The 19,876-nt window shown below is 41.2% G+C and overlaps 1 protein-coding gene across 1 annotated transcript in view; it reads left to right on the top strand.

The window, feature by feature from the left end:
- Window positions 1-19,876, top strand: part of slc25a21 (solute carrier family 25 member 21) — an 87,500-nt gene that overhangs the window by 53,075 nt on the left and 14,549 nt on the right. Inside the window, exons 3-4 of the mRNA XM_070842598.1 lie at window positions 4,005-4,053; window positions 19,157-19,240. Coding sequence (XP_070698699.1) covers window positions 4,005-4,053; window positions 19,157-19,240 — 133 coding nt within the window. The remainder of the gene's footprint in view (window positions 1-4,004; window positions 4,054-19,156; window positions 19,241-19,876) is intronic.

A 19,876-nucleotide genomic window follows, 5' to 3' on the forward strand; every position in this document is an offset into this window, starting at 1 on the left:
GTCTTGCCAATACGGTAGTTTATGGTGATACTAGTACTACCAGTGAAGCTACTTGTTGGATGCAATCCAGAGACATACTGTATCATCTTCACAAAATCGCCCCATCTGAATAGGGATGATGCAGCACTTTTTAACATCCTGCCTCATTGTTTCTGCCATATGGTTTTCTTATCCAGTACACGAAACAAAAGCCAAATTCCACGGCTGTTAAAACGCTGCATCTGACGTCAGCCCTGTGCAATAAGAAAACCAGGAACTGAATCAAAACTATATGTTGTCACTGTATAAAATCAGTGTAATATCTGACTGTATCCTCACAGCTCTTTTCTTCTCACTGCACAATCAGCCTTTATACTGTGTCTTGGTGCAGATTGCATTGTAGCAAATCGCAGTCTGTATATTTAAGGATGTGTCTTAATGGCTGTACTCCAGACGCTCCTTTGCCATTAGCACTTGCGACTGGCTGAGAGTGTGTGTGTGCAAGGCGCTGGATGACAAGCCCTGTCACTACCATTGTGGTTCAGAAACAAAAGAACCGTCAAATAATGGAATCTCTCAATATGTCACTCACTGATGCGTAGCAAAGCCATAAACGTCAACCAGATGGCAGGTCACTGTAATATTACCCCTCCTCCCCTCCTCACAGCTGGGGGAGGTGGGGGGGCTGCAGCTGAGGTTGCAGCCAGAGAGGAGAAGGCTGAGCAACTGAGTAGCATCATCCTCTTTGTTTGCCCTCTCCATACTCAGTGACATGCATTGAAGACTGTAGAGGGGTATGAAGTGCGCCGGAGAGTGTGTGGCTTCTCTACTGCCGTGCTCTATGATTAAGCGGCAGTATGTGCTGACAGCTAAAGTAGAGCAGTGCAATGTGTCACAGTGGAGCTGCCTCACAGTGGTGTCGAGGAAATTATGAAATTGGTGTCATTAAGGCCTCAGCACAGAGACATTTCCATGACATGTCACCACCAGAGCTGAATTCTAATAAATTATGTTAAACAATCAAACATTTCTTGTAGGTGGAGCAGAAAAGCATCCACCTAAAATATCAGCAATTAATGGCTGTTTAGCCTCAATAGGTCAAAATGTGATCCGACAAGTTGCATCTTTTGTGGATCTGTCATCAGTTGTATAAACACAACGCCCTCCTCTGCAGCTTTTTAGTAATTTGATTGACACAGACCACAACAACATTTGTTCTCTCTTGACTTTCACTTTTGCTTGACTGGAAAAACTTTCACTATTGGTCTTTTAACCTTTTTACATCTAAAACACAGAGGACCTTTGTGACTGGAAGTTGTCAAATGGCATTCTGGGACATGAAGGAAATCACTAGATGAAGTGGAAACACACCAAAAAATATAGGTAGTATTAATAATTAGACAGTTATTGTACAATATAATGACTGTCTGGGTGTGTATTATTTCTTTGATGCATAGAAAACCTCAGGTAGCGTCAGTAGTCAGTTAGGTATGTTATCATGGCGTGCACTGAATCATAGCATACTGATTCTGGTGTGTGTGGTAAACCTCCTTCTTGCATTGTTGGTACAAATAATTTAACCTTAAAATTGTCTTTGAACAAGAGCTGCACTACATGTCAGTGCAAAGGTCAATTTAGAGTTATGGTTGCACATTTTCTCTTTTAGCTGTACTTCGAACCCCTAAAGCCTGTCGTCTCATCTGCCATCAGCTGTTCTTAAGGTGTTTTGTCTGCCAGGGCGTTAAACAGATGTTCAAACAAACATAGCCTAGTTTTGCATTCATTCTTGTCATCACTCAATCCTTCTGCAACTGCCATCATAGAGGTGCCACATGCATTGCTTACTGACGTCAACCCTGCGTCTAAAGACACTGGTCCATAGTGCACGTAGGCACTAAAAACTGACAGCCTGAGAGCTGAACTCAGCACACTGAACTAATCACTGTATCTGAATTGCACAGTGGTGCAGGCCTGTTAATTAGTAAAGAGTGTTAACTACTGTTACCTTTCTGAGTTAATGAAGCATTCGGTAACCTGTATCCTTTAGGAGTTCCTGTAATCTGAGGTTTACGATGGGGCCCAGAATCTAGAGTGAATCATTTTAAGTGAAGTATCCAGATGTCCTGTGCACAGCTGCTCTGGTCACCAGTAGCTGTATACTCACTATTTAATGAAATATTATTTATTTTATCTTATAGTTTGTTAGTGATGGAAATGCAAACATGTGACTTCCACCATAATACATCTTTACCTCACTGATATATTTACTGCTGCTGTTGTTGTTGTTTCTAGTTCCAGATGATATAGATAATAACCATTGTAGACAAACACAGGCTCTACTCCATTTTATACCTTTTCCAGTTTACAGATATGAGAGACATACCTTACCTGTAAAAGAAAATTTAGCACTCCATTAATTGCACACTCTTAAGCCATATTCATACTATGTTGTGAAGGCATTTTGGGTTTGCTGTGTTGCGACAGTCCTCTGGTGTCCAGCAGCGTTCATCCATTGGCTGAAGGCTGCTGTTTGTGCTTCAATTAAAGGAGAACAAATTAATGTCTCAAAATGCAACTATGCAATGAAACATGATCTATTTTTTTTTTTTGGTCCTCTCCATTTTTGCTTCGTTTTTGCTTTTACTGTTTGGATGAGATTGCAGAGGTTCTTCTTTTTCCCAGACTTTGCTATCCCACCACAGCATCGCTTGTTGGAGCATGTTCGGTCACTTCCCAGCATCTTCGTGTTTGTACAGGCTGATCAAGCAGGCAGACAGGCAGGTTTGGTTTCATCGTGTAATCTGATTACCTGCTGAAAGATTCGATGCGCCTCATCTTCATTGCTGGCCTATGAATAGCAAGGCCAGGGAATGATGCGTCCAAAGCAGTCTTGTGTTTACCTTTTCAGTGTAATATCATTAACAATCATAGTCAGGTCAACTGAGCCGTGGCCGATGGACTCTGATTTGACTCCTGCCTGCTGGTAGCTTGATTCACTAGTTCTTGGTCCACCCATTTCTACATTCAGATGCAACTGTAGACAAAGTAATTTTTCCTGTGGTATTTCACTTGATAATTACTTCCCTGGAAAAACCCCAGAAGACACGTTCTTTAATAGACAATATGTTTAATTGAGCAAATTAGAACGAGTCCATATTGCATAGCAGCTGTGTACACACACAGTGGAATCTGCAAGGAAAGCCCTCCGAGCACTAGTAAAGGGATGCAGTGAGAATTATGAGTTAAAAAAAGTCCTGATTGAGTCAGAAGGTCTCTGTGCCAAAGCAGTGGCTTTTAAACACAGATGCACATAGTTAGCATGTGTGCGAAACCTCAGAGTCCCTGACTGATCACCCGGCTGCATTGATTCTCCAGCTGCTGGCACATTGTTGATGTACTGGGTTCGTGGGGATGATATGGTTGGTGGCTTCAGTCCTTCAAAATGCCGACAATTATAGTCACTCACAGGAGTTTTGGAAAGAAGTCTCACTGGATCCCTTATTCAGACCCATGTTCTTGCAAAGATGGCACAAGGCTCAAAACACCAAGAATTAAGTTTAAATTAGGCAGAGTCATAATCAGAGTGATGATAAGGTTTTCGTGGAAGGTTGGCAGGCGCTGGCGCTGGATGTCTGTCAAAACCATTTGGTTGCGAGAAGAAGTACATTTGTACGGCTCTTTTACTTTAAAAACTGCCTTTAAATGAAAGGACAAAATCCCATGCACAGTCATCCACTTTTGCTCCAGTTAGCAGTCAGGCAACTCTATTATCAGATTATTTTGAGGTGAACTGTTACATTTGATATAAAATTTGCGTTACTATCTGATCTCCAAGGACTAGTTCATAGTTCATATTGGGTCAATGGTGTAACAATGGTGTCTCAACTATAAATGTTGACAAATATTAACAGCTATAAATAATGCCTCATCAGAGAGCTTAAGTCTTGACATCCTGTCGAGGCTAGGCTCTTTTCCACTAGTTTCTGTAACTTGATTGACTCATCCTGGCTGTTTCTACTGTTTAGGTCTGGTAGAGATCTGCTTGATGCACCCACTCGATGTAGTGAAGACAAGGTAAGCCACCCATTCAACCCTAACAACTCATACATGAACTCATATTTTTGTATAATTTTTTCAAATGTACGAACCACTTACAAGAAAGCCATTATTTGTCCACATCTGCCTTGAATCCTCTTGGTGGGTATTTGGGTCTTTGTAGTGAAGTTCCGAGCATACCAGGTCTTTTTTCCCAGCTCGGCGGGCCTGGCCAGCTCTGCACTCATTCTCCACACACGTGGGCACCAATGCCAAAAGCCTTAGACATTTTGTGGAAAATGAAATGCATCATTTACCCATTCATTCCTCAAACAATGTTAACGTTAGAGGTTTTTATTTTTGCAAATCATTCAAATGTTTTAAGTTATTACTTTATGTAAGAAGAAAGAATCTGGCTTTTTTTTTCGGCTTTTTTTTGGTATGGCCTGCGGTTCATGTGAAAGAAGGATAAATCAGATGCTACTAATTGCACAGGCTGTATTTAACAGCTTGTTTTCCATTACCATCTCCTGTTTGTGCGTTGTGCAAGAGTGGTAGCAGTCTTGAGCTGTAGTGATCAGGAGCCTCACACCACAGTGTCTCAGCCAGCCATTAACAGGTCGTGGGCTACTACTAAAGCTTTATAGTTTTCACAGGCCTAGCCAAGACCTCTGGCTTCGTTCTGTGCCCCCCTGCCCCATACTTGTCAGTAAATTGTACTGCTTTTTCTGTCATTTACGGCAGCAGTTTCTTGGTAAATAAATTGCTTGGCGTGCCTTTTAAAAAAGTGAGATGGTTGCACTTTGAAGGCAGTGCCACCACCAGAACACAGAGAAGGAAACACAGGGATGAAAGCCAGGGGTGACCGGCGTTGTATTAGCAGATATTTGATACTTTGAAGGCACACAGCGTGATTTATGGTCACGTGTAGAAGCTATGTGGGTTTATTACAGGTGAGTCTTGAGCTGTGCCTGTCCGTCCTCACACGGGGTCAGGGTTAAAAGTGCACCCACTATTTTCTTTGTAATGTTCTTCCTTAAAAAGTGGTAAAAGCTGCTCTAAAACTGGACAGGTTTATCTGTTTGTCTGTTTGTGTCGCCATGTGTTTATTTTGATAGACATTCTGTTGCTCAGACTGGGTCTGTGTAAATTGTTTCCTTTTGGTCTTGGCTCAAGATATATACTGGGGTTTTTTTTTTGCAAATTGCAAGAAACAGAAAATTGTTTTTAATTTGGATCTCTAGACCATAGCGAGAGTGTCTAAATAACACAAGGTTGCTATTGTTTTTAATGATAGACATCCACACAGAAACCTACTATATAACGCCTATAGATATGCATGCATTGGTGTAGATGCATGTTCACACACATAACATCCGCACATGAATTCATAAACCAAGCATACATACCAGCTAATTGGGACACTGAGGGAGCTGAAATCTATTAGCAGGAGCCTTGGAGCCGAGAGTCAGACACAGACACACCTCCACTGGGTCTCTCTCCGTCTCTCTCCCCCTCTCTCTTTCTCTCTCTCTCAGGCATGGCTCTTATTAGGCACCGGCTCCTGCTTTAATGTCCACCGGTCCAAATTGAACAGCAACTGGAGTAAATTTACTTTTTCCACCAACTCAGAATCAAAGGAAATTTTTTTTTCTTTCTTTTCCTTTTTTTTTGCAAGGTAAACTTCACTAAATGTGTACCTGCCTGGGAGCTGATGTTTACCTATTTTCCAAATGAGGGTTTATCTTTCTCCTCTCTCTCTAAGGGGGAGGAGGAGGTGGGCTGTGAATTGCAGATTTAGGATTAGTTGCAGCAGTTTGTACAGAAACACTCCAAGAGTAGGCAAATACTTCTGTTGTGAATCAAGAAGGAGCATTTGGCAGCTTTTTCCTTTAAACAAATACTGATTCATCCTCTAAGACGACCGCTTTGGCAGATAAATGAATAGCTGTGTTCCACAGTTTTGAAAAAGTGGAGAATCATAACTACTAAAATGATTGATAGCATAACATTTGGACTGCTTATGAGATAATTTCGAAAGTATTGTAGGAAAGCAAGCCCACAATGACAAAAGTATTAACTCAGCTAAACTGCTGCTTAAAGTGCTAATTGGAAAACGATGACCAGACCCCACTGGACATAGCTTTAGATATGGGATGTAAAAGTGAAAGTCTTGTTAGATGAGCTGCAGTGTGTCTGTTTGCCTTTGTTGTTGCATGCGAACTGATCATGTCAAGCCATGACCCCTGTTTCGCACCTTTGCGAACAAGTACATCTATCCGATTTATTTATTTTTCATTTTATTTAATTTATGTAATAGGGACAATGGACAGTCATTGACTGTCCCAGCTGTAGCTAAATAGCTAAATTCCATCATCAGTCTCTCTGCAGGCAAGTCAATAAAAGAATTATGGCATCAACTATTATAATTCAGACAGGACAACAGAGAATAAACATCGCACCCAAAGCGGCATACAAAACTAAAAACATTCCATTTAAGCAAAAATGAAATAAGATGCTCCTTGTTCAGAGCCTGGTTGTGAATGGTCACATGATTGGTTAGGTTTCAATTATGATTTTAAACTAGAGATGGTAGAGCAATGCCTGACAGTGCTGAATATCATGTTCCAAAAGTTTGCAGCTACTTGAGAAAGTTGACTTGACTTAGCCTGATGTTATCTGACCATTGTCAAATAGTGCAACCTTTTAACCTTAGGTCGCTCTATCTAACTCCTTGTTGGTTTTTGCCCTATATTTTGAACGTTCTTTCATATAAATGGTGCATGAGTCTAAGAATATTTTTCCTGTCTCTGGCCATGTGGTAATACAATATGACAGGTGTGGGGAAATCATAGAGTGCATGTACAACTTAGCAGCATCGGTTGACAGTTGGTTCCTAATGAATTTGAAGTTGCTATGTTTGAGTTTGACTGAATGGATAACCCTGTTCACCTGTTTTTCTAAGGTTAAGTGTGAAATGCCATTTCAAGGTACTTAAAGTCTGAGACTACTTGAAGCTTTTCATCCTTAACAAAGATTTTAGACTGAATGAAAAGCATGTAGTCTTGCTAATATTTAACAAGAGACAAGACATCCCTGAAGCCCTTAAAATGCATTCAATCCCAATGACACTTCCTGTGGCTGGTTGGCCCAAAGAACCCGGCTGGGCCTGTGGATCCTGTGGAACAGATGAATTGATGCAGTTTCAGCAGTAATGCAAGCACTGTACCTGACCATTGTGGTGAAGAGGAAGCTGAACTGGAAGGCAAAGCTCTCAATTTATCAGTCGATCAACAACATTTGGGTTGTGACCAAAAGATTGCAGACATCTGGAGTGCTCTGCTTAGCATGCTGCCATCCCAACCAACCTCAGATGAACAGAAGAAAATGGATGGATGGATGGGTAACACAGCACTGAGTGAGCCAGCCGGAGATCCTGCATCTTCCTGTTGTTAACTTGTGTGCCACCTACTGTTTTGTCTTGGCATGCACATAAATTATGGTGTCATCTACATACATTTGAGTCAGTACATCATGGCAGGAAGGTTGTTAACATACAAGCTAAAGTGTAAGGGGCTCAGGTTAGATCCCTGGGGGACATCTAATGGCTGGCTAACACTGCAGGAGGTTTAAAATCCTAACCAACAACTGGGTTGCGTCACGCACATAAGGAGAAACTTCATGTTCTTCTCTCTAATCTCAAACATGCACATGCATAAATATGGTGTATCACATACTACAAGGCATTATTAACATTATCATGCCAGAGGGAGCAATGTACCACCTCACACATGATCTCACATGATCTCATGGAGAAGCATTTTGTCATTTCCTTTTGGCTACACTCATATATTGATGAAAAAAAGTGGCTTGGCCTCCTCAGTTTTTGTACTTTTAAAAACGAGTGTCTTGGATTAAAATAGATTTTATGATGCAGATGCAGTTTCTGGAGAAAAATCTCATTTTTTAAATGATCTCATATTTATTATTTATTATTATCATATCTGATTGCTCACCCATGGCAGATTGTTCTTTCTACAACAATTTCAAGATTTTAAACAAAATTTTCTTTAATGCTATTTATTGTGGGTTTGTTTTTGAGAAGGTCATTAACCTAGGAGGGGCATCTGTTGGTTGGGCTAGATCAAAATAGATTGTGAACTCTTCGAGCTTGTTCTTGGTTGTTTTGTCAGCCCAATTTAGATTACAATAACTTATTTTATTGTACAAATAGCTATTATTGGAATCATTTGTAGTGTGAATATTCCTTTTTTATCAGAGGACAGTACTACTAGTAGGGCTGCAAGTAATGTATAATCATTTGCTCGATAAAATTTCGGGAAATTTAGAAATATGTCCACCTCAAGTGCTTGTTTAGTCTGAAATAACAGTCCATAAACCCAATGATATTCCATTTACTATGATAAAAAACCACGGAAAGCAGAAAATCCAGATTCTATACGTTTTTTTCATCGAGATCGCAAACGCACAACAAGGTGCAGACCAAACTCAGTGTCAATACAAGCACATCTGGTAGGATGACGGCAAAATAGTCAGTGAAGCATGACATGTTGGAGAATAGTTGTGTGCCATGATTAGTTTTTATGAACTATTTAAGTTTAGGATACCTATTTATTACACATGTAACTTCACAACTGCAACTGTGACTGTTGTTTCTTGTTCTTTGGCTCTTTTAATACACGCAATCCAAAAATTAAAGTGAATCCAGAAATTGAAACATTTTTCTCATTGTGAGTCACTCTGGATAATAATCAGCCCAAAATGTAAATGTAGCATACTTCACACAAAGTAAACCGTTAATTGCCCCTGACCCTGGACTCTCCCCCCACTCTCCCCTCAACCCCCTCCATGGGTTGGGGCAGGAATGTCGGGGTGAAGATGGAGGGTGCAATGCGGTGTGGGGAGGGAGGGCAGTCGTCAGTTTAGCGAAGAGAGACAGTGAGACTGGAGTTACAGCTTTTCATTAACCTGGAAACCACCTAGTTACATGGTTCATGGGCTGGTCTCAGCTCACTTGGAGGTAACAAAGGGTGTCGGGCGGCACTTTCTGCAGGGGGTTGTGTGCTCGGGGCTCCCCATCTGACTCTGATCAGGTTCTCCCTCTCATTAGAGAGTTGCACCGAGCCTGCGTTTCCCTTCATGTCGAGATCCTGTTACATGGAGCTCCACCCTTATACACATGTATACGCAAACATACTCTTGCTCATCTGAAAGCAGCTTCCCATCAGCCCTTTTACTTCCGCCAAAAAAGAGGAAGCCACGCCTTCCTTGTGTTTGTGTCTCCCCGAGGAACTCCTCCCTGTCATCGCAAACTTCCTGCAGTTTCTACGGCTTGCACATGATCTGACGTGTTTGCCATAATGAGCCATAAAGACAACTCTTGACTCTCTTGACTGAGCCACATTGTCTCTGTCTCTCCTCTCCTTCTTTACTTATACCTTATTTTTTGCTGTTCCTTTCTTTTACGTCTGCCCATTCTAACCCCTCCTTTTCCCTATCGTCTTTTTTTCTCTCTCAGATAACCACTCTTGATCTAGCTTTTTAAACTCCTCCCACCGATCTGTTTCTGCTGTACATTCTGTCTTCTGTGGTTTTAGTTTTTCAACAACCATCTCTGTTAGTCTGTTGTTGAATCTACCAAATGTAAACCATATTATGTAACACCAACATCATGTTGAATGCATTGTTTAAACTTCCATCATTCCATCTGAATTTGTAGCTTGTTGAACGATTATGTAATGTTTTGAATCCCTGTTGTACATGTGTTTTAGAAGATTTGTATTGAATTATGCAATTCTGTAAATTGCATTGTATGACATGGCTGTCAGAGTCATTGCAAACCACTAAGCCTGCCAGTAGCCTGTTTCAAGCCTGATTAGAAAAACCTGGTACTGGCCCTTGCTCGCGGCAGTATCCATGGCAACACCACCTCCATTTGGTCACAGCACGCATGAAAGTGTGTCCCACTTGGGGGGCTTGAAAGTGATCTTTGATGAAGTCTTTGACAGATGACGTCCACTCTTTTTGGGAAACATGTGACAGCACTGAGGATGGCCCAAAGGCTTCACTCCCCCCAACCCCTTCCCTCCCACCTCCACCTCTGTTTGCCCCCAACTGCTTGGTGAACCCCTGTGCACTTATGGAGGAATCCCTGACACAACCCTCAAACAGCAGGGCACAAAGCAGCAGCAGCCTGATAGCTGATCTTTCCTTGTAAAGGAGCAGGCAGGTCAGCGGTCATCAAGCCGGCTCCTAGTCCCCCCGGCGCTGTAAGACTGCAGGGCAAGACTTTACTCACAGTGTAAAGCCAAACACATGCCGCATGCATGCAAAATAAACCAGGCTCAGTCTGTGCATTGCTTCTGTATGCAAGCAAGGGTGAGTCCAGTGCAAAAGGTAGAGTGCACGTCTTCTCATAGTAGAGCAACACATTTGGCAGGATTAAAAAAAGATACCCTTGCGTCAGTCTCTCGGTCTTCTGTCTGAAGACTGAGATAGATGAGGCTCAGCTTAATTTGTAGAATCATATTGAAACTTTGAATATTGTTGTCATGTGCAAAATTGACAGATGAGTAGATAGACCTACCTAAGCATCAATCCAGTATCCATAAAAACTGCATCTGATTCTGCACCTCGTGATTTACGTTCAGTGCCAATGCAGAAGGCTGTGTGCCCTGCAGTATCTGCAGTAAGATAGAAAGTAAGGGTGTGGTGGTCAGACTGGTGGACAGGCCTGTAGCACGTTTTGCTATTTTGCTTTTTTGCTATTAAGAAAGTCACTCATATTTTATAACTATATAAAACACAAAATAATACAATGTCAAATGAGAGGGAAAAACATTAAAGATCTGTCTATAAATACAACTCCACATTCCCAACAAAGGACAGCTCTTCTGTAAATCTGTTGTAGTACATATTATGCATTACTTCAGTTCTCCTAAATGACCCCATCAACAAGTCCAAAAAGAGTTCAAACTAATTAAATATATGTTTTGAACTCAGATTAACATGACAATATGGCAGCTCTGATGTTTTGAATAATGTAAAATTTGGGACCTAAAAATGGGATATCCTGGTTGTCCCAGCAGTATATGATGCATACCATGTAACCGCAACATCATTTATTTTCACATTTTACTATCAACTATCTAATAAAATAGAAATACCAGAAAAACAAAAATTAAAAACCATAACCCATTATTTTTAATGCCATGACACATGTTGCTTGCGCACAGATGTTAAAGATGTAACTAGCATTCACAAATGTGTGTGTCTTACTGTAGTTCATTCATTATCAGTGAACGGGTTCACATTCCAGTACACTAATTACAGAGTGGAGGCATTGTGTGCTTTGATTTCACTAAACCCTGACTGTGGTGCAACCACAGCCCCCCCGCTGCCTCATCTTTTTCTTTTTGACTCTGTACATCCTTTATTCCACCACCATCATTCCTTTTCCAACCTCATACAAGCAGCTTTTTTGCTCTTTTGAGTCACTTATAAAGTTGCTTTTATATCAGGCAAAATTGTTATTACTATAGCACTACTACCTGAACACTATGACCAAGTTACAATTTCAAATGACACAGCTCTGTGCTCATTAACATTCAACCATTCAAGCTGTTCAAGCATATGATCTTGCTTTTCTCACCTAGTGCCTAAAGTGCAGCCACAGCTGTGACAATCTGTACTTGTTGAAGTGTTGAACAGACATTTAAGGGTTAAGCATTGTTCCCTACACCAAACTGCATGGTTGTATGAATGCTCTCCACAACAATTAATGTATACATACTCACAGAAGTTGCATTCTTGTCCTTGTAGGAGTTGCCATTGCTTTCCAAAAATGCACCTTGGCCAAATCTACAGCAAGTGCACAAGAGTGCGGCTCTTGAAGTCAATGAAAGCTGGAAAACCCATTGTGATGTCTCTTGAGCTGTTTTTACACAGAGATTGCGCAATATTGGTGTAAAGAAGGCATGCCTTTTAAGATAGTTTTAGCTTTTTTACACTGAGCCAAACTATGCCGACAAATTGCTGCTCCAGTGTGTGAATTTAGCATGCTGGCTTCGCGGAAACAAATGAGGCGTGACAGGCGTGACGGGTAATGCAACAGCATGGGCGTTTAGTGGTGTCCTATCAAGAACAAACCATTCTGTCCAAGTACATTTCACACAGACAGCAAGGCGGAATAAACAGCGCCACATTCCCACCTTGAAAAGACAGTATAAAATATATATGTTTTGTTAAAACATTCATAGTAGCCATTGCACAGCTTGTGTATTATTTCCCTATGATTGCTTCCTAATTATTCTTGTCTTTAAAAATATGCTGCTACTGTGTTTTTTGAAAAGGCAGAAAGTGACTGGCGGCAGGTTACCACAGACCAAAAAGCCAATCGTCAACAAGGACCTGCATACAGTCATCACGGCTGCAGAACATTATATTTTAGTTTATTGAGAGGCAGTGCCAGGTTCACTGGCCAGCCATAATTACGTATGTAATTGCGGAGGTTTGCTGGCATGCACAGAACTGCAAAGATCAGCACAAGAACCCTGCAGCAGGCCTTACACATCCTACATAACTCTTCGATCGTTGCCTTTAAGTCCCAGGTCCATCGGTTTCAAGCATTACAGGCTTGTTTATAAAGGTTTGTGTGGTTGCTACTTTCAAAGGTCTGCATCACTGACTGGATCCATAAAACTTCATGTCACTCATGCTGTACTTAAATGTGATTCGACATCCAGTAAAACAGGCTACAGTCTGAAGTGGCCTTCAGTCTCATTCTTAGTTCTTACTTAGTAGTACCAGTTAAGGAAAGAGTAGTAGTATTTGTGCAAGAAAGGTGTAAATGTCAGATAAATGATGAAAGCTAAATGGAGAAAGAGGACAAAGAGAAAGATAAAATGTACTGGTAACCTTTAATTTAGGCCGCTCTTCATTCATGAATGATTGGATCGGATGGTTCTGTCCATCCGTCTGCCTTTACAAAAAAATATATGGTTCTGCTTTAAGTGTCAGCAAACACCAAAATGCATCAAGTTGCCTATGTTTATACAGAATAAATAAATGCAACAGGGCGCTGAAATTATCCATAATAAAACAACTATAAAGCCGCTGTAAAATCTGTTTTTAGAATCTGTGGGGTGGTTGGTGGTGCTCACAGCAGTAGTCTGTGTCTTGGCCTCTCGAGACAGGGCTGAGACAAGAAAGTGCTGTGAGGTAATAGCGACTCTAAGGTTTTTCTCTAGAAGCATGCAGGGCAGTTGTCTTCTGTCTGGAGCACACTGTGTTATAGCCAGTAGTTACATGCTGTCACGGGAGTGTCCAAAATCCTGCAGCATCTCCCCACATCAAAGTGGCTGTTACTGTCGCTGGTCTGAACCAGTCTATCAACGGGTAGTCCTGACCTCGCTTGTCTGGCCTGCCATCATCTGTCATGCTTTCTGTTCTCTCTATTTCGTCCAGTCGTAGACTTGCATCTTTCTCCTACGCTGAAACTGTGAATCAATCTAGTTCAGTTCCAGTTAAAGAAAAGCTCTAAATGTCGTAGCCTACTTGTACATCTGCTGAAAACGTATTTAAGTACTGCTGAAAAATAAGTTCTTATTTTTCTTTTACTGTTAGAACTGGTATATAGCTATATATATGTATATGTGTGTATATATATGTATGTATATGTGTGTGTATATATATATATGTATGTATGTATATATATATATATGTATGTGTGTATATATGTATGTATATATGTGTATATATGTATATGTATGTGTATGTATGTATATATGTGTGTGTGTGTGTGTGTGTGTATACACATATATGTATATAAATATATATATGTATGTATATATGTGTGTATGTATGTATATATATGCGTGTGTGTGTATATATATGTGTTATAATTCAAATTATTGCTCAAACATTAGCTCCATAATTTCAGTTAACAGCATTTGGCAGAGGTTAAGAGCCCCCAGTTTAAACACCCAAGACGTCCTTTCTGTTATGCAACGACTTACTGGAAATGTCAGTAAGTCTACTCATTTTTTCCACCTATCTACTCTACTTCAGTATTAGTGGCTCTCTAAATTTGCTGCACTCCACTCGGACATATAGAGTGATCTGTATGTCGATAGAAGTTTGTAATGCTCAAAACATCTGAGTCTCAGCCTTGCCTGGCCCTGTCTAGCCTGTCCTCGTGCTGTTTTATGCAGCTCTTTTCCTGCTCTTCCACGGTAACACAGCCTGATCCCGGTGTCACAGAGGTCACAGTATATTAGCAGACATCTGGACCGGCAAACTGGTCCCAACATCACCATAGGGAATCAGAGAAGTCAGTTTTATCCCAGTGAGAATGAATCCAGATTGACATAGGGATGTCGTAGTCCTTTTAACAGCCAGAGTAACTTTTTTCTCCCTTATCCACACCACAGCCTTCTCCATAACCTGGGCCGTCCTAGGTCCAGGAGGTTTGTGGCACTGGTGAAACCCAACCTGGCCTGGTCCAGATCAAGCTCTGGCAGCCTGCCGTGTCACAAGCGCCAAAGGTTTATCACTTCCCCTCTGCTCCCATCTTGCATCTCCTTCTCCTCAGCTTTATTTTCCTATTCCTCTCTCCAAAGGCCTGTGTTTATTGGCCTCCTCCTGTCATGCTCAAACACTTTTTCTTTTAACAGTTTTGTCATAGAGTCAATCTATTAAAATTTGTTTTCCTTGCTCGTCTTGCATTACATTTATTTGGCAGATACTTTTGTCCAAAGCAGCTTATAAGTGTAAACCACATAGACGCAAGATCATCAAAAATTTGGAGTGTATCCCTTTTGAGCAAATAACTAAAAGCATGTGCTTAAACATCAAGTGTCGTACTCCTTGTTTTATACTCTCTTTATTCGTCAAACACACTTTTTACTCAGTGAGAGTCAGTCAGCGTGGTTGTCAACAACAGTGAGTTGTCAAAACATTCATGCAGTTCTATCCATGCAATTGGATCCAAAGGGGACCCTTTTTTTTTTTTTTTTTTTTTGGTTTCACTCTTTTACCCTGAAGCACGAGTCACGATTGGCTGCATTTGCCATGTTGGACTATTTAGGTCAGAAAAGCGCTCTTAACCTCATGTACGAATGCGATGGACTTCTACCATCTTTATGATCCCGCTCATTAAAAGTAATTGTCTGGCTGTAAAAATAGATTTCCCCTTTATGTTGCTTTCTGAATTGTCTTATGCACTTCAGATCTAACATGAGAAATTGCTCAACTTTCCTGCTGTCCTCCTGGTGATTCAGTTTTTCTTTTTCTTCAATCATATATTTTGTCTCTCTTTTTTTGTTTTTTTGGCTGGACTGCAGCAGTGTGGGGCCAGCCCCATAAACGGGAAAGTCTGTGAATGATGAAGTTGCACACTTGGTCGGGCAAGGGTTGGAGATTCCCCATTGGCTGTTGGTCTTTCAAAATGAATAGACGCGTGAATATTGGGTGAACCAGACAACAGGTGAGCTAGACTAGCTCAGGCATTTCATACAAAGTGATCCCACTAATTAAAACAAAAACCAGTGACTATAGATGTACATGGAACAGATTGCTGTCACAATGGAGGATTTATCAGGCTTGGAACTGCAGTCAAGCAAGATATCGTTTTGATTTTTATGAACGTTAATTTCTGCAGTTACGGTATCGGTGCCTTGAGCGGCCAAAAGAAAGACTTATACTGTATATCTCACATTTGATATGATAAAACATTAAAAACATCATATTGCACATCATATATCAAATAGATATTGTTGTATATGTTGGGTCACCAAAGTCCTAATATGACAAAACCATTTCCATAATAGGTTTGCTGGAATGCGCAACGTATTTCTGCTCTTTTGTGGAAGTTGAAGTAGTAGCACTCTACATTACTGTACAAGGAAAATCACACCAAAGGATATTTTAACACATTGACAATTTCTTTTTCACCCAAATTACCTTTTTTAAAATGTATCATATACTAACTAAATAATAAACTACCATTTACTATTACTGAGTGTCATCTGGTTTATTATAATCCCTCTTTAAAACCAAACATCCTTAGTTGTGATGTAGCTAAACCACATCATGTGATATTTTGCTTCAGTACACTTTAAGAACAAGTATTACTGGACTACTACAGACAATTGCTGAGGAACATTTAATATCCAGAAATTCACATGACCATCTGTGTAACAATTTGGTCACAATTTAGCACATTGACCATGCACATCTTAGCCATATAGTAGGTTTCCACCTAAGCTTGTTTTGTCAAAGAGCTTGGCCTTCTTAGAGGGAAGGCATGAGTTGCTCAAGACTCACTGTAGCAACCAGTCCAAATACACAGCAACACACATGAATCATAATGTTCATATTTGGAGAAAATTGCATAGTTTGAAATATTGTAGTTTAATAGATAGCATAAGATGACTGCTTGTTAAAGATTAGGTCATTACTTCTCTTTATCGCGTGTTAATTTATATGCGATCTGTCTGAATAGCTATAAGTATGATTTCATATCTGCCTTTTTAGATCATAAATTTTAAAGAAAGCAAGTCATGAAAGTAATGGTCTGAGTGCCACTGAGGGAATACCCCTCATTTAATATTTTTAAGAGATCTCCTAAAAACCATGGCCTGGCCCTTTTAAAAGTAGGCCCATCAAGCCTCTGCCTTTTGATCAACCCAATAACCCCTTTACCTCTTCCCCATAGGCGTTTTTTAAACACCATCATTAATGAGCCTCACCTCAACATCTCGTCCTCTCTAAGGTGACAGCCTGTCTTGTTGGTCCCTAGTTCGAGCCCATTACCACCAAGGTCTGGGAGCGGACACGGCCTTATAAGGCCCTCAAACGCCGTGCTCCTGTCCATAAAAATACAATGAATGGGGCTCTAGCGTGCTACTCCGCCCTCATTTACCTTTTTGACTTCTTTCTGGAGGCCTAGAATTTGTATTTTTATAGGCGGTGGAGGTCAGGTGGACGTGGTCTTCAGATTTACCCCAGAATGCTTGTCTCATTCACAGAAGCACCAACCTGCCCTCGCCTTCACCCTCACCTGTGTAGCTCTGGGCCTGTAAAGCACAAACACAGGGAGAGCGGGATATGGGCAGGAAAGGAAAGGAGGGGGTTCTCTTGATGAACTCGCAGATCTCAACACCTTTGAGTATACTGTATCTCCACTAACTTTTGCTGATGATTGAAAGACATGCTCCAAGCAGTGTGTTTTTAAAAAAGCCCTTGGGTTTACCCTTGGGTCTTATGTCTGCAGAGTTTACGATCCACACGGCTGAGTCCAAGGCCAAGTGAATCTGCCAGAGCCATGGGTCTGTGTATCTTGTGCTCGTCTTCAGCCAACCAGTATATCGTCACGGAGGCCTTATTAACAGAAACCAGAGCTTTTTGTCTGTACTCATCCTCTAAAACAGGACAGTCAACCAGACGGAAGCTCTGACTCTTGTTTTCCACTACTGGTTGCTGTGAAAACCAACATTAGCGGCTTCCTAGCCAGGGGCCTGATGGTTCCCCTGCTGCCACAAGTTCTTCTGGTCCTCCCTATTATCTCCCATTCCCTGGGCCATGCTGTTTGGTCCCTGGATTTTATGGCAGGGTAGGTGAGGGCCATGAGGAAATGAGGTGACCCCGGGGTCACGAGTGGAGTCAGGGGGCTGGAACCGGACCACAGCCCTACCAACCCCACTCTCTCAGGGCCGGTTTGTGTTGAGATAGGCAAAGAAAAGGAGACAGGGGGAGACGGGGGACAGGGTCCCTTCCATCCTTGACCCCGGCATCATATGCCTTTAATTAAGCCAGATTTGAATATGTTTACAAGCCCCAGTAGTCTTAAATCTTCCGGGTCTTTGCCCCCCTCCGCACCCCTTATTCCACCGTCCCCTCATACCTTGAGTCCTTCTTTTTTCTTCTTCTCTTTAATATGGTGTCAGACATCTATTTATTATGCTGTTTTAACTGGTTTTCAGGAACGAGTTACAAGCTATTTGGGAATCCACCAAATAGGATTTGAGGGACACCCCTCTAAGATGTTAATCTGTTAGTGATATGAAAGGCCGCTCACCCCACTAAACTCCCCCTCCACTGGAACCCGGGGGCCCTTTATGGCCCCATCAGGCACCCACATGGACGACTTACTGCTGACCCTGTGACCTGGCAGTTGAAGCCATATGAGGAGGGAATCTTTCTCTTGTCCTGTTCCCTCCACCTCTTTGGACTTCTGCCTCTGTTTCTACCCTCAGAATCCCTGATGTTCTTTACTATTAGCTGAATTATTAAATTCCTCAAGCTATCATCTATCAAAATAAGTACCATGAGCCATTTATTGTGTTTAGCTAATTTCTCAAATTAATTGGTCTAAAATCACTATGTATTGTCATAGTGATATTCTCATGTTTTTTGTTGGAGCTCGGTATCTATGTTGAAGCCATGTGGTGGTGTATAATGAGATCTCTTCGTATCGTCTCTATACCTGAAACTCTTCATGTCCACCAGGCACCATTTATATTCATTCTTTCACCCCCAACTGGTCTCTCATGTAAAAGATTTACACACAGCGCACCAGCCTTTATTAGGGAGGTACCAGCGTGTTTGCAATACAACAAAAAGTCCTTTGGTAGTCCTTCGACTGGCTCCATCATATTAAAAATTTACACGTAACTAAAGAGCTGTTACAATTGGCTTACTAGCATGTTAGTAGGTGAAAAGCTTGCTGCAAAAGGCCTGGTCCTGGGGAGTTGGGTGGCTAATTGGATCGGTTGGGTTAAATAAATGTTTGAGTTCTCCCCTGCGCTGGGGGGACCTGGTGGTGGGAGCCTCTCATCTTGGCAGAGGAGGAAAAAACGGCGGATGAAAGGGAGAGGGGAGGAAAATAAGGAAGGAAATGAGCTCATTTATGATAAGATCAGATTTGTTCTACATGTATTTTACACACAGGTGTCAACAATGTAATTTACACAGACGATGAGGATAATAAAAACAAAGAAGACCAAAAGATCAAAGTAGCAACAATGTGATAAGTTAATAATTAAAGCCATATACAGAAACTCATTTTACTGTAGATCTGCTGAATCTAATAGAGGCTTTAATGAGAACTTTGTCATTGCAGATTCCAGATCCAAAGGGGAACGAGTGACCCTAACAGCTACAAGAGCCTGGGTGATTGCTTCCGGACCATCTTCCGCAATGAGGGGTAGGTAATCCACAATATTTGTTGCCAACTACAGAACAAAAAAAGGACAAATTAGGCATACAGTGTCTTCAGTGCATCAGTGATGTCGGTCTCAGTTTCTCATGTGCAGGGAAGGAATGATTTCTCTTTCTTCTCTCAGATGGCAGATAGTTTAGCATGGAGGTGATGTTAATTTTGCATATTTTTTCAAGGACGAATTATGGCAAGCATGTTTGGAAACACAAATTATTCATTCACACACAACTTTATTTTTAAACAATATATGATAATATTAAGAAAAAGCTGAAATACATAAAAGCCAATGGCAGTTCCTAATGCATAGCTGCCCAACAGTGCCCAACAGCACAAAGGCAAGGGCATTTACAAATCGATTAAAATACACTTTCATATGAAAGTATATTAAGCCTCTGTCATCAAAAATAATGCACTTAGGAAAAGATGCAATTGTAATTCAAAAGCCACTAACAAATTGATCATGTTGAGTGGCTGGAAAGTTGAAAGTGCTACAGGTTGCTTTAAAGCAGCCAGTGTGTCTGTTAACAGCTAGCAGAAATATCCTGCACCAAGCAGCTTCATCACTCACTGTACCTCACTTTAGATAAGCGTGTAGCTGTTTTTGGCCTAAAACATAATTGT

Source organism: Pempheris klunzingeri, chromosome 13 (genome assembly GCF_042242105.1).
Source record: "Pempheris klunzingeri isolate RE-2024b chromosome 13, fPemKlu1.hap1, whole genome shotgun sequence".
Taxonomy (NCBI): domain Eukaryota; kingdom Metazoa; phylum Chordata; class Actinopteri; order Acropomatiformes; family Pempheridae; genus Pempheris; species Pempheris klunzingeri.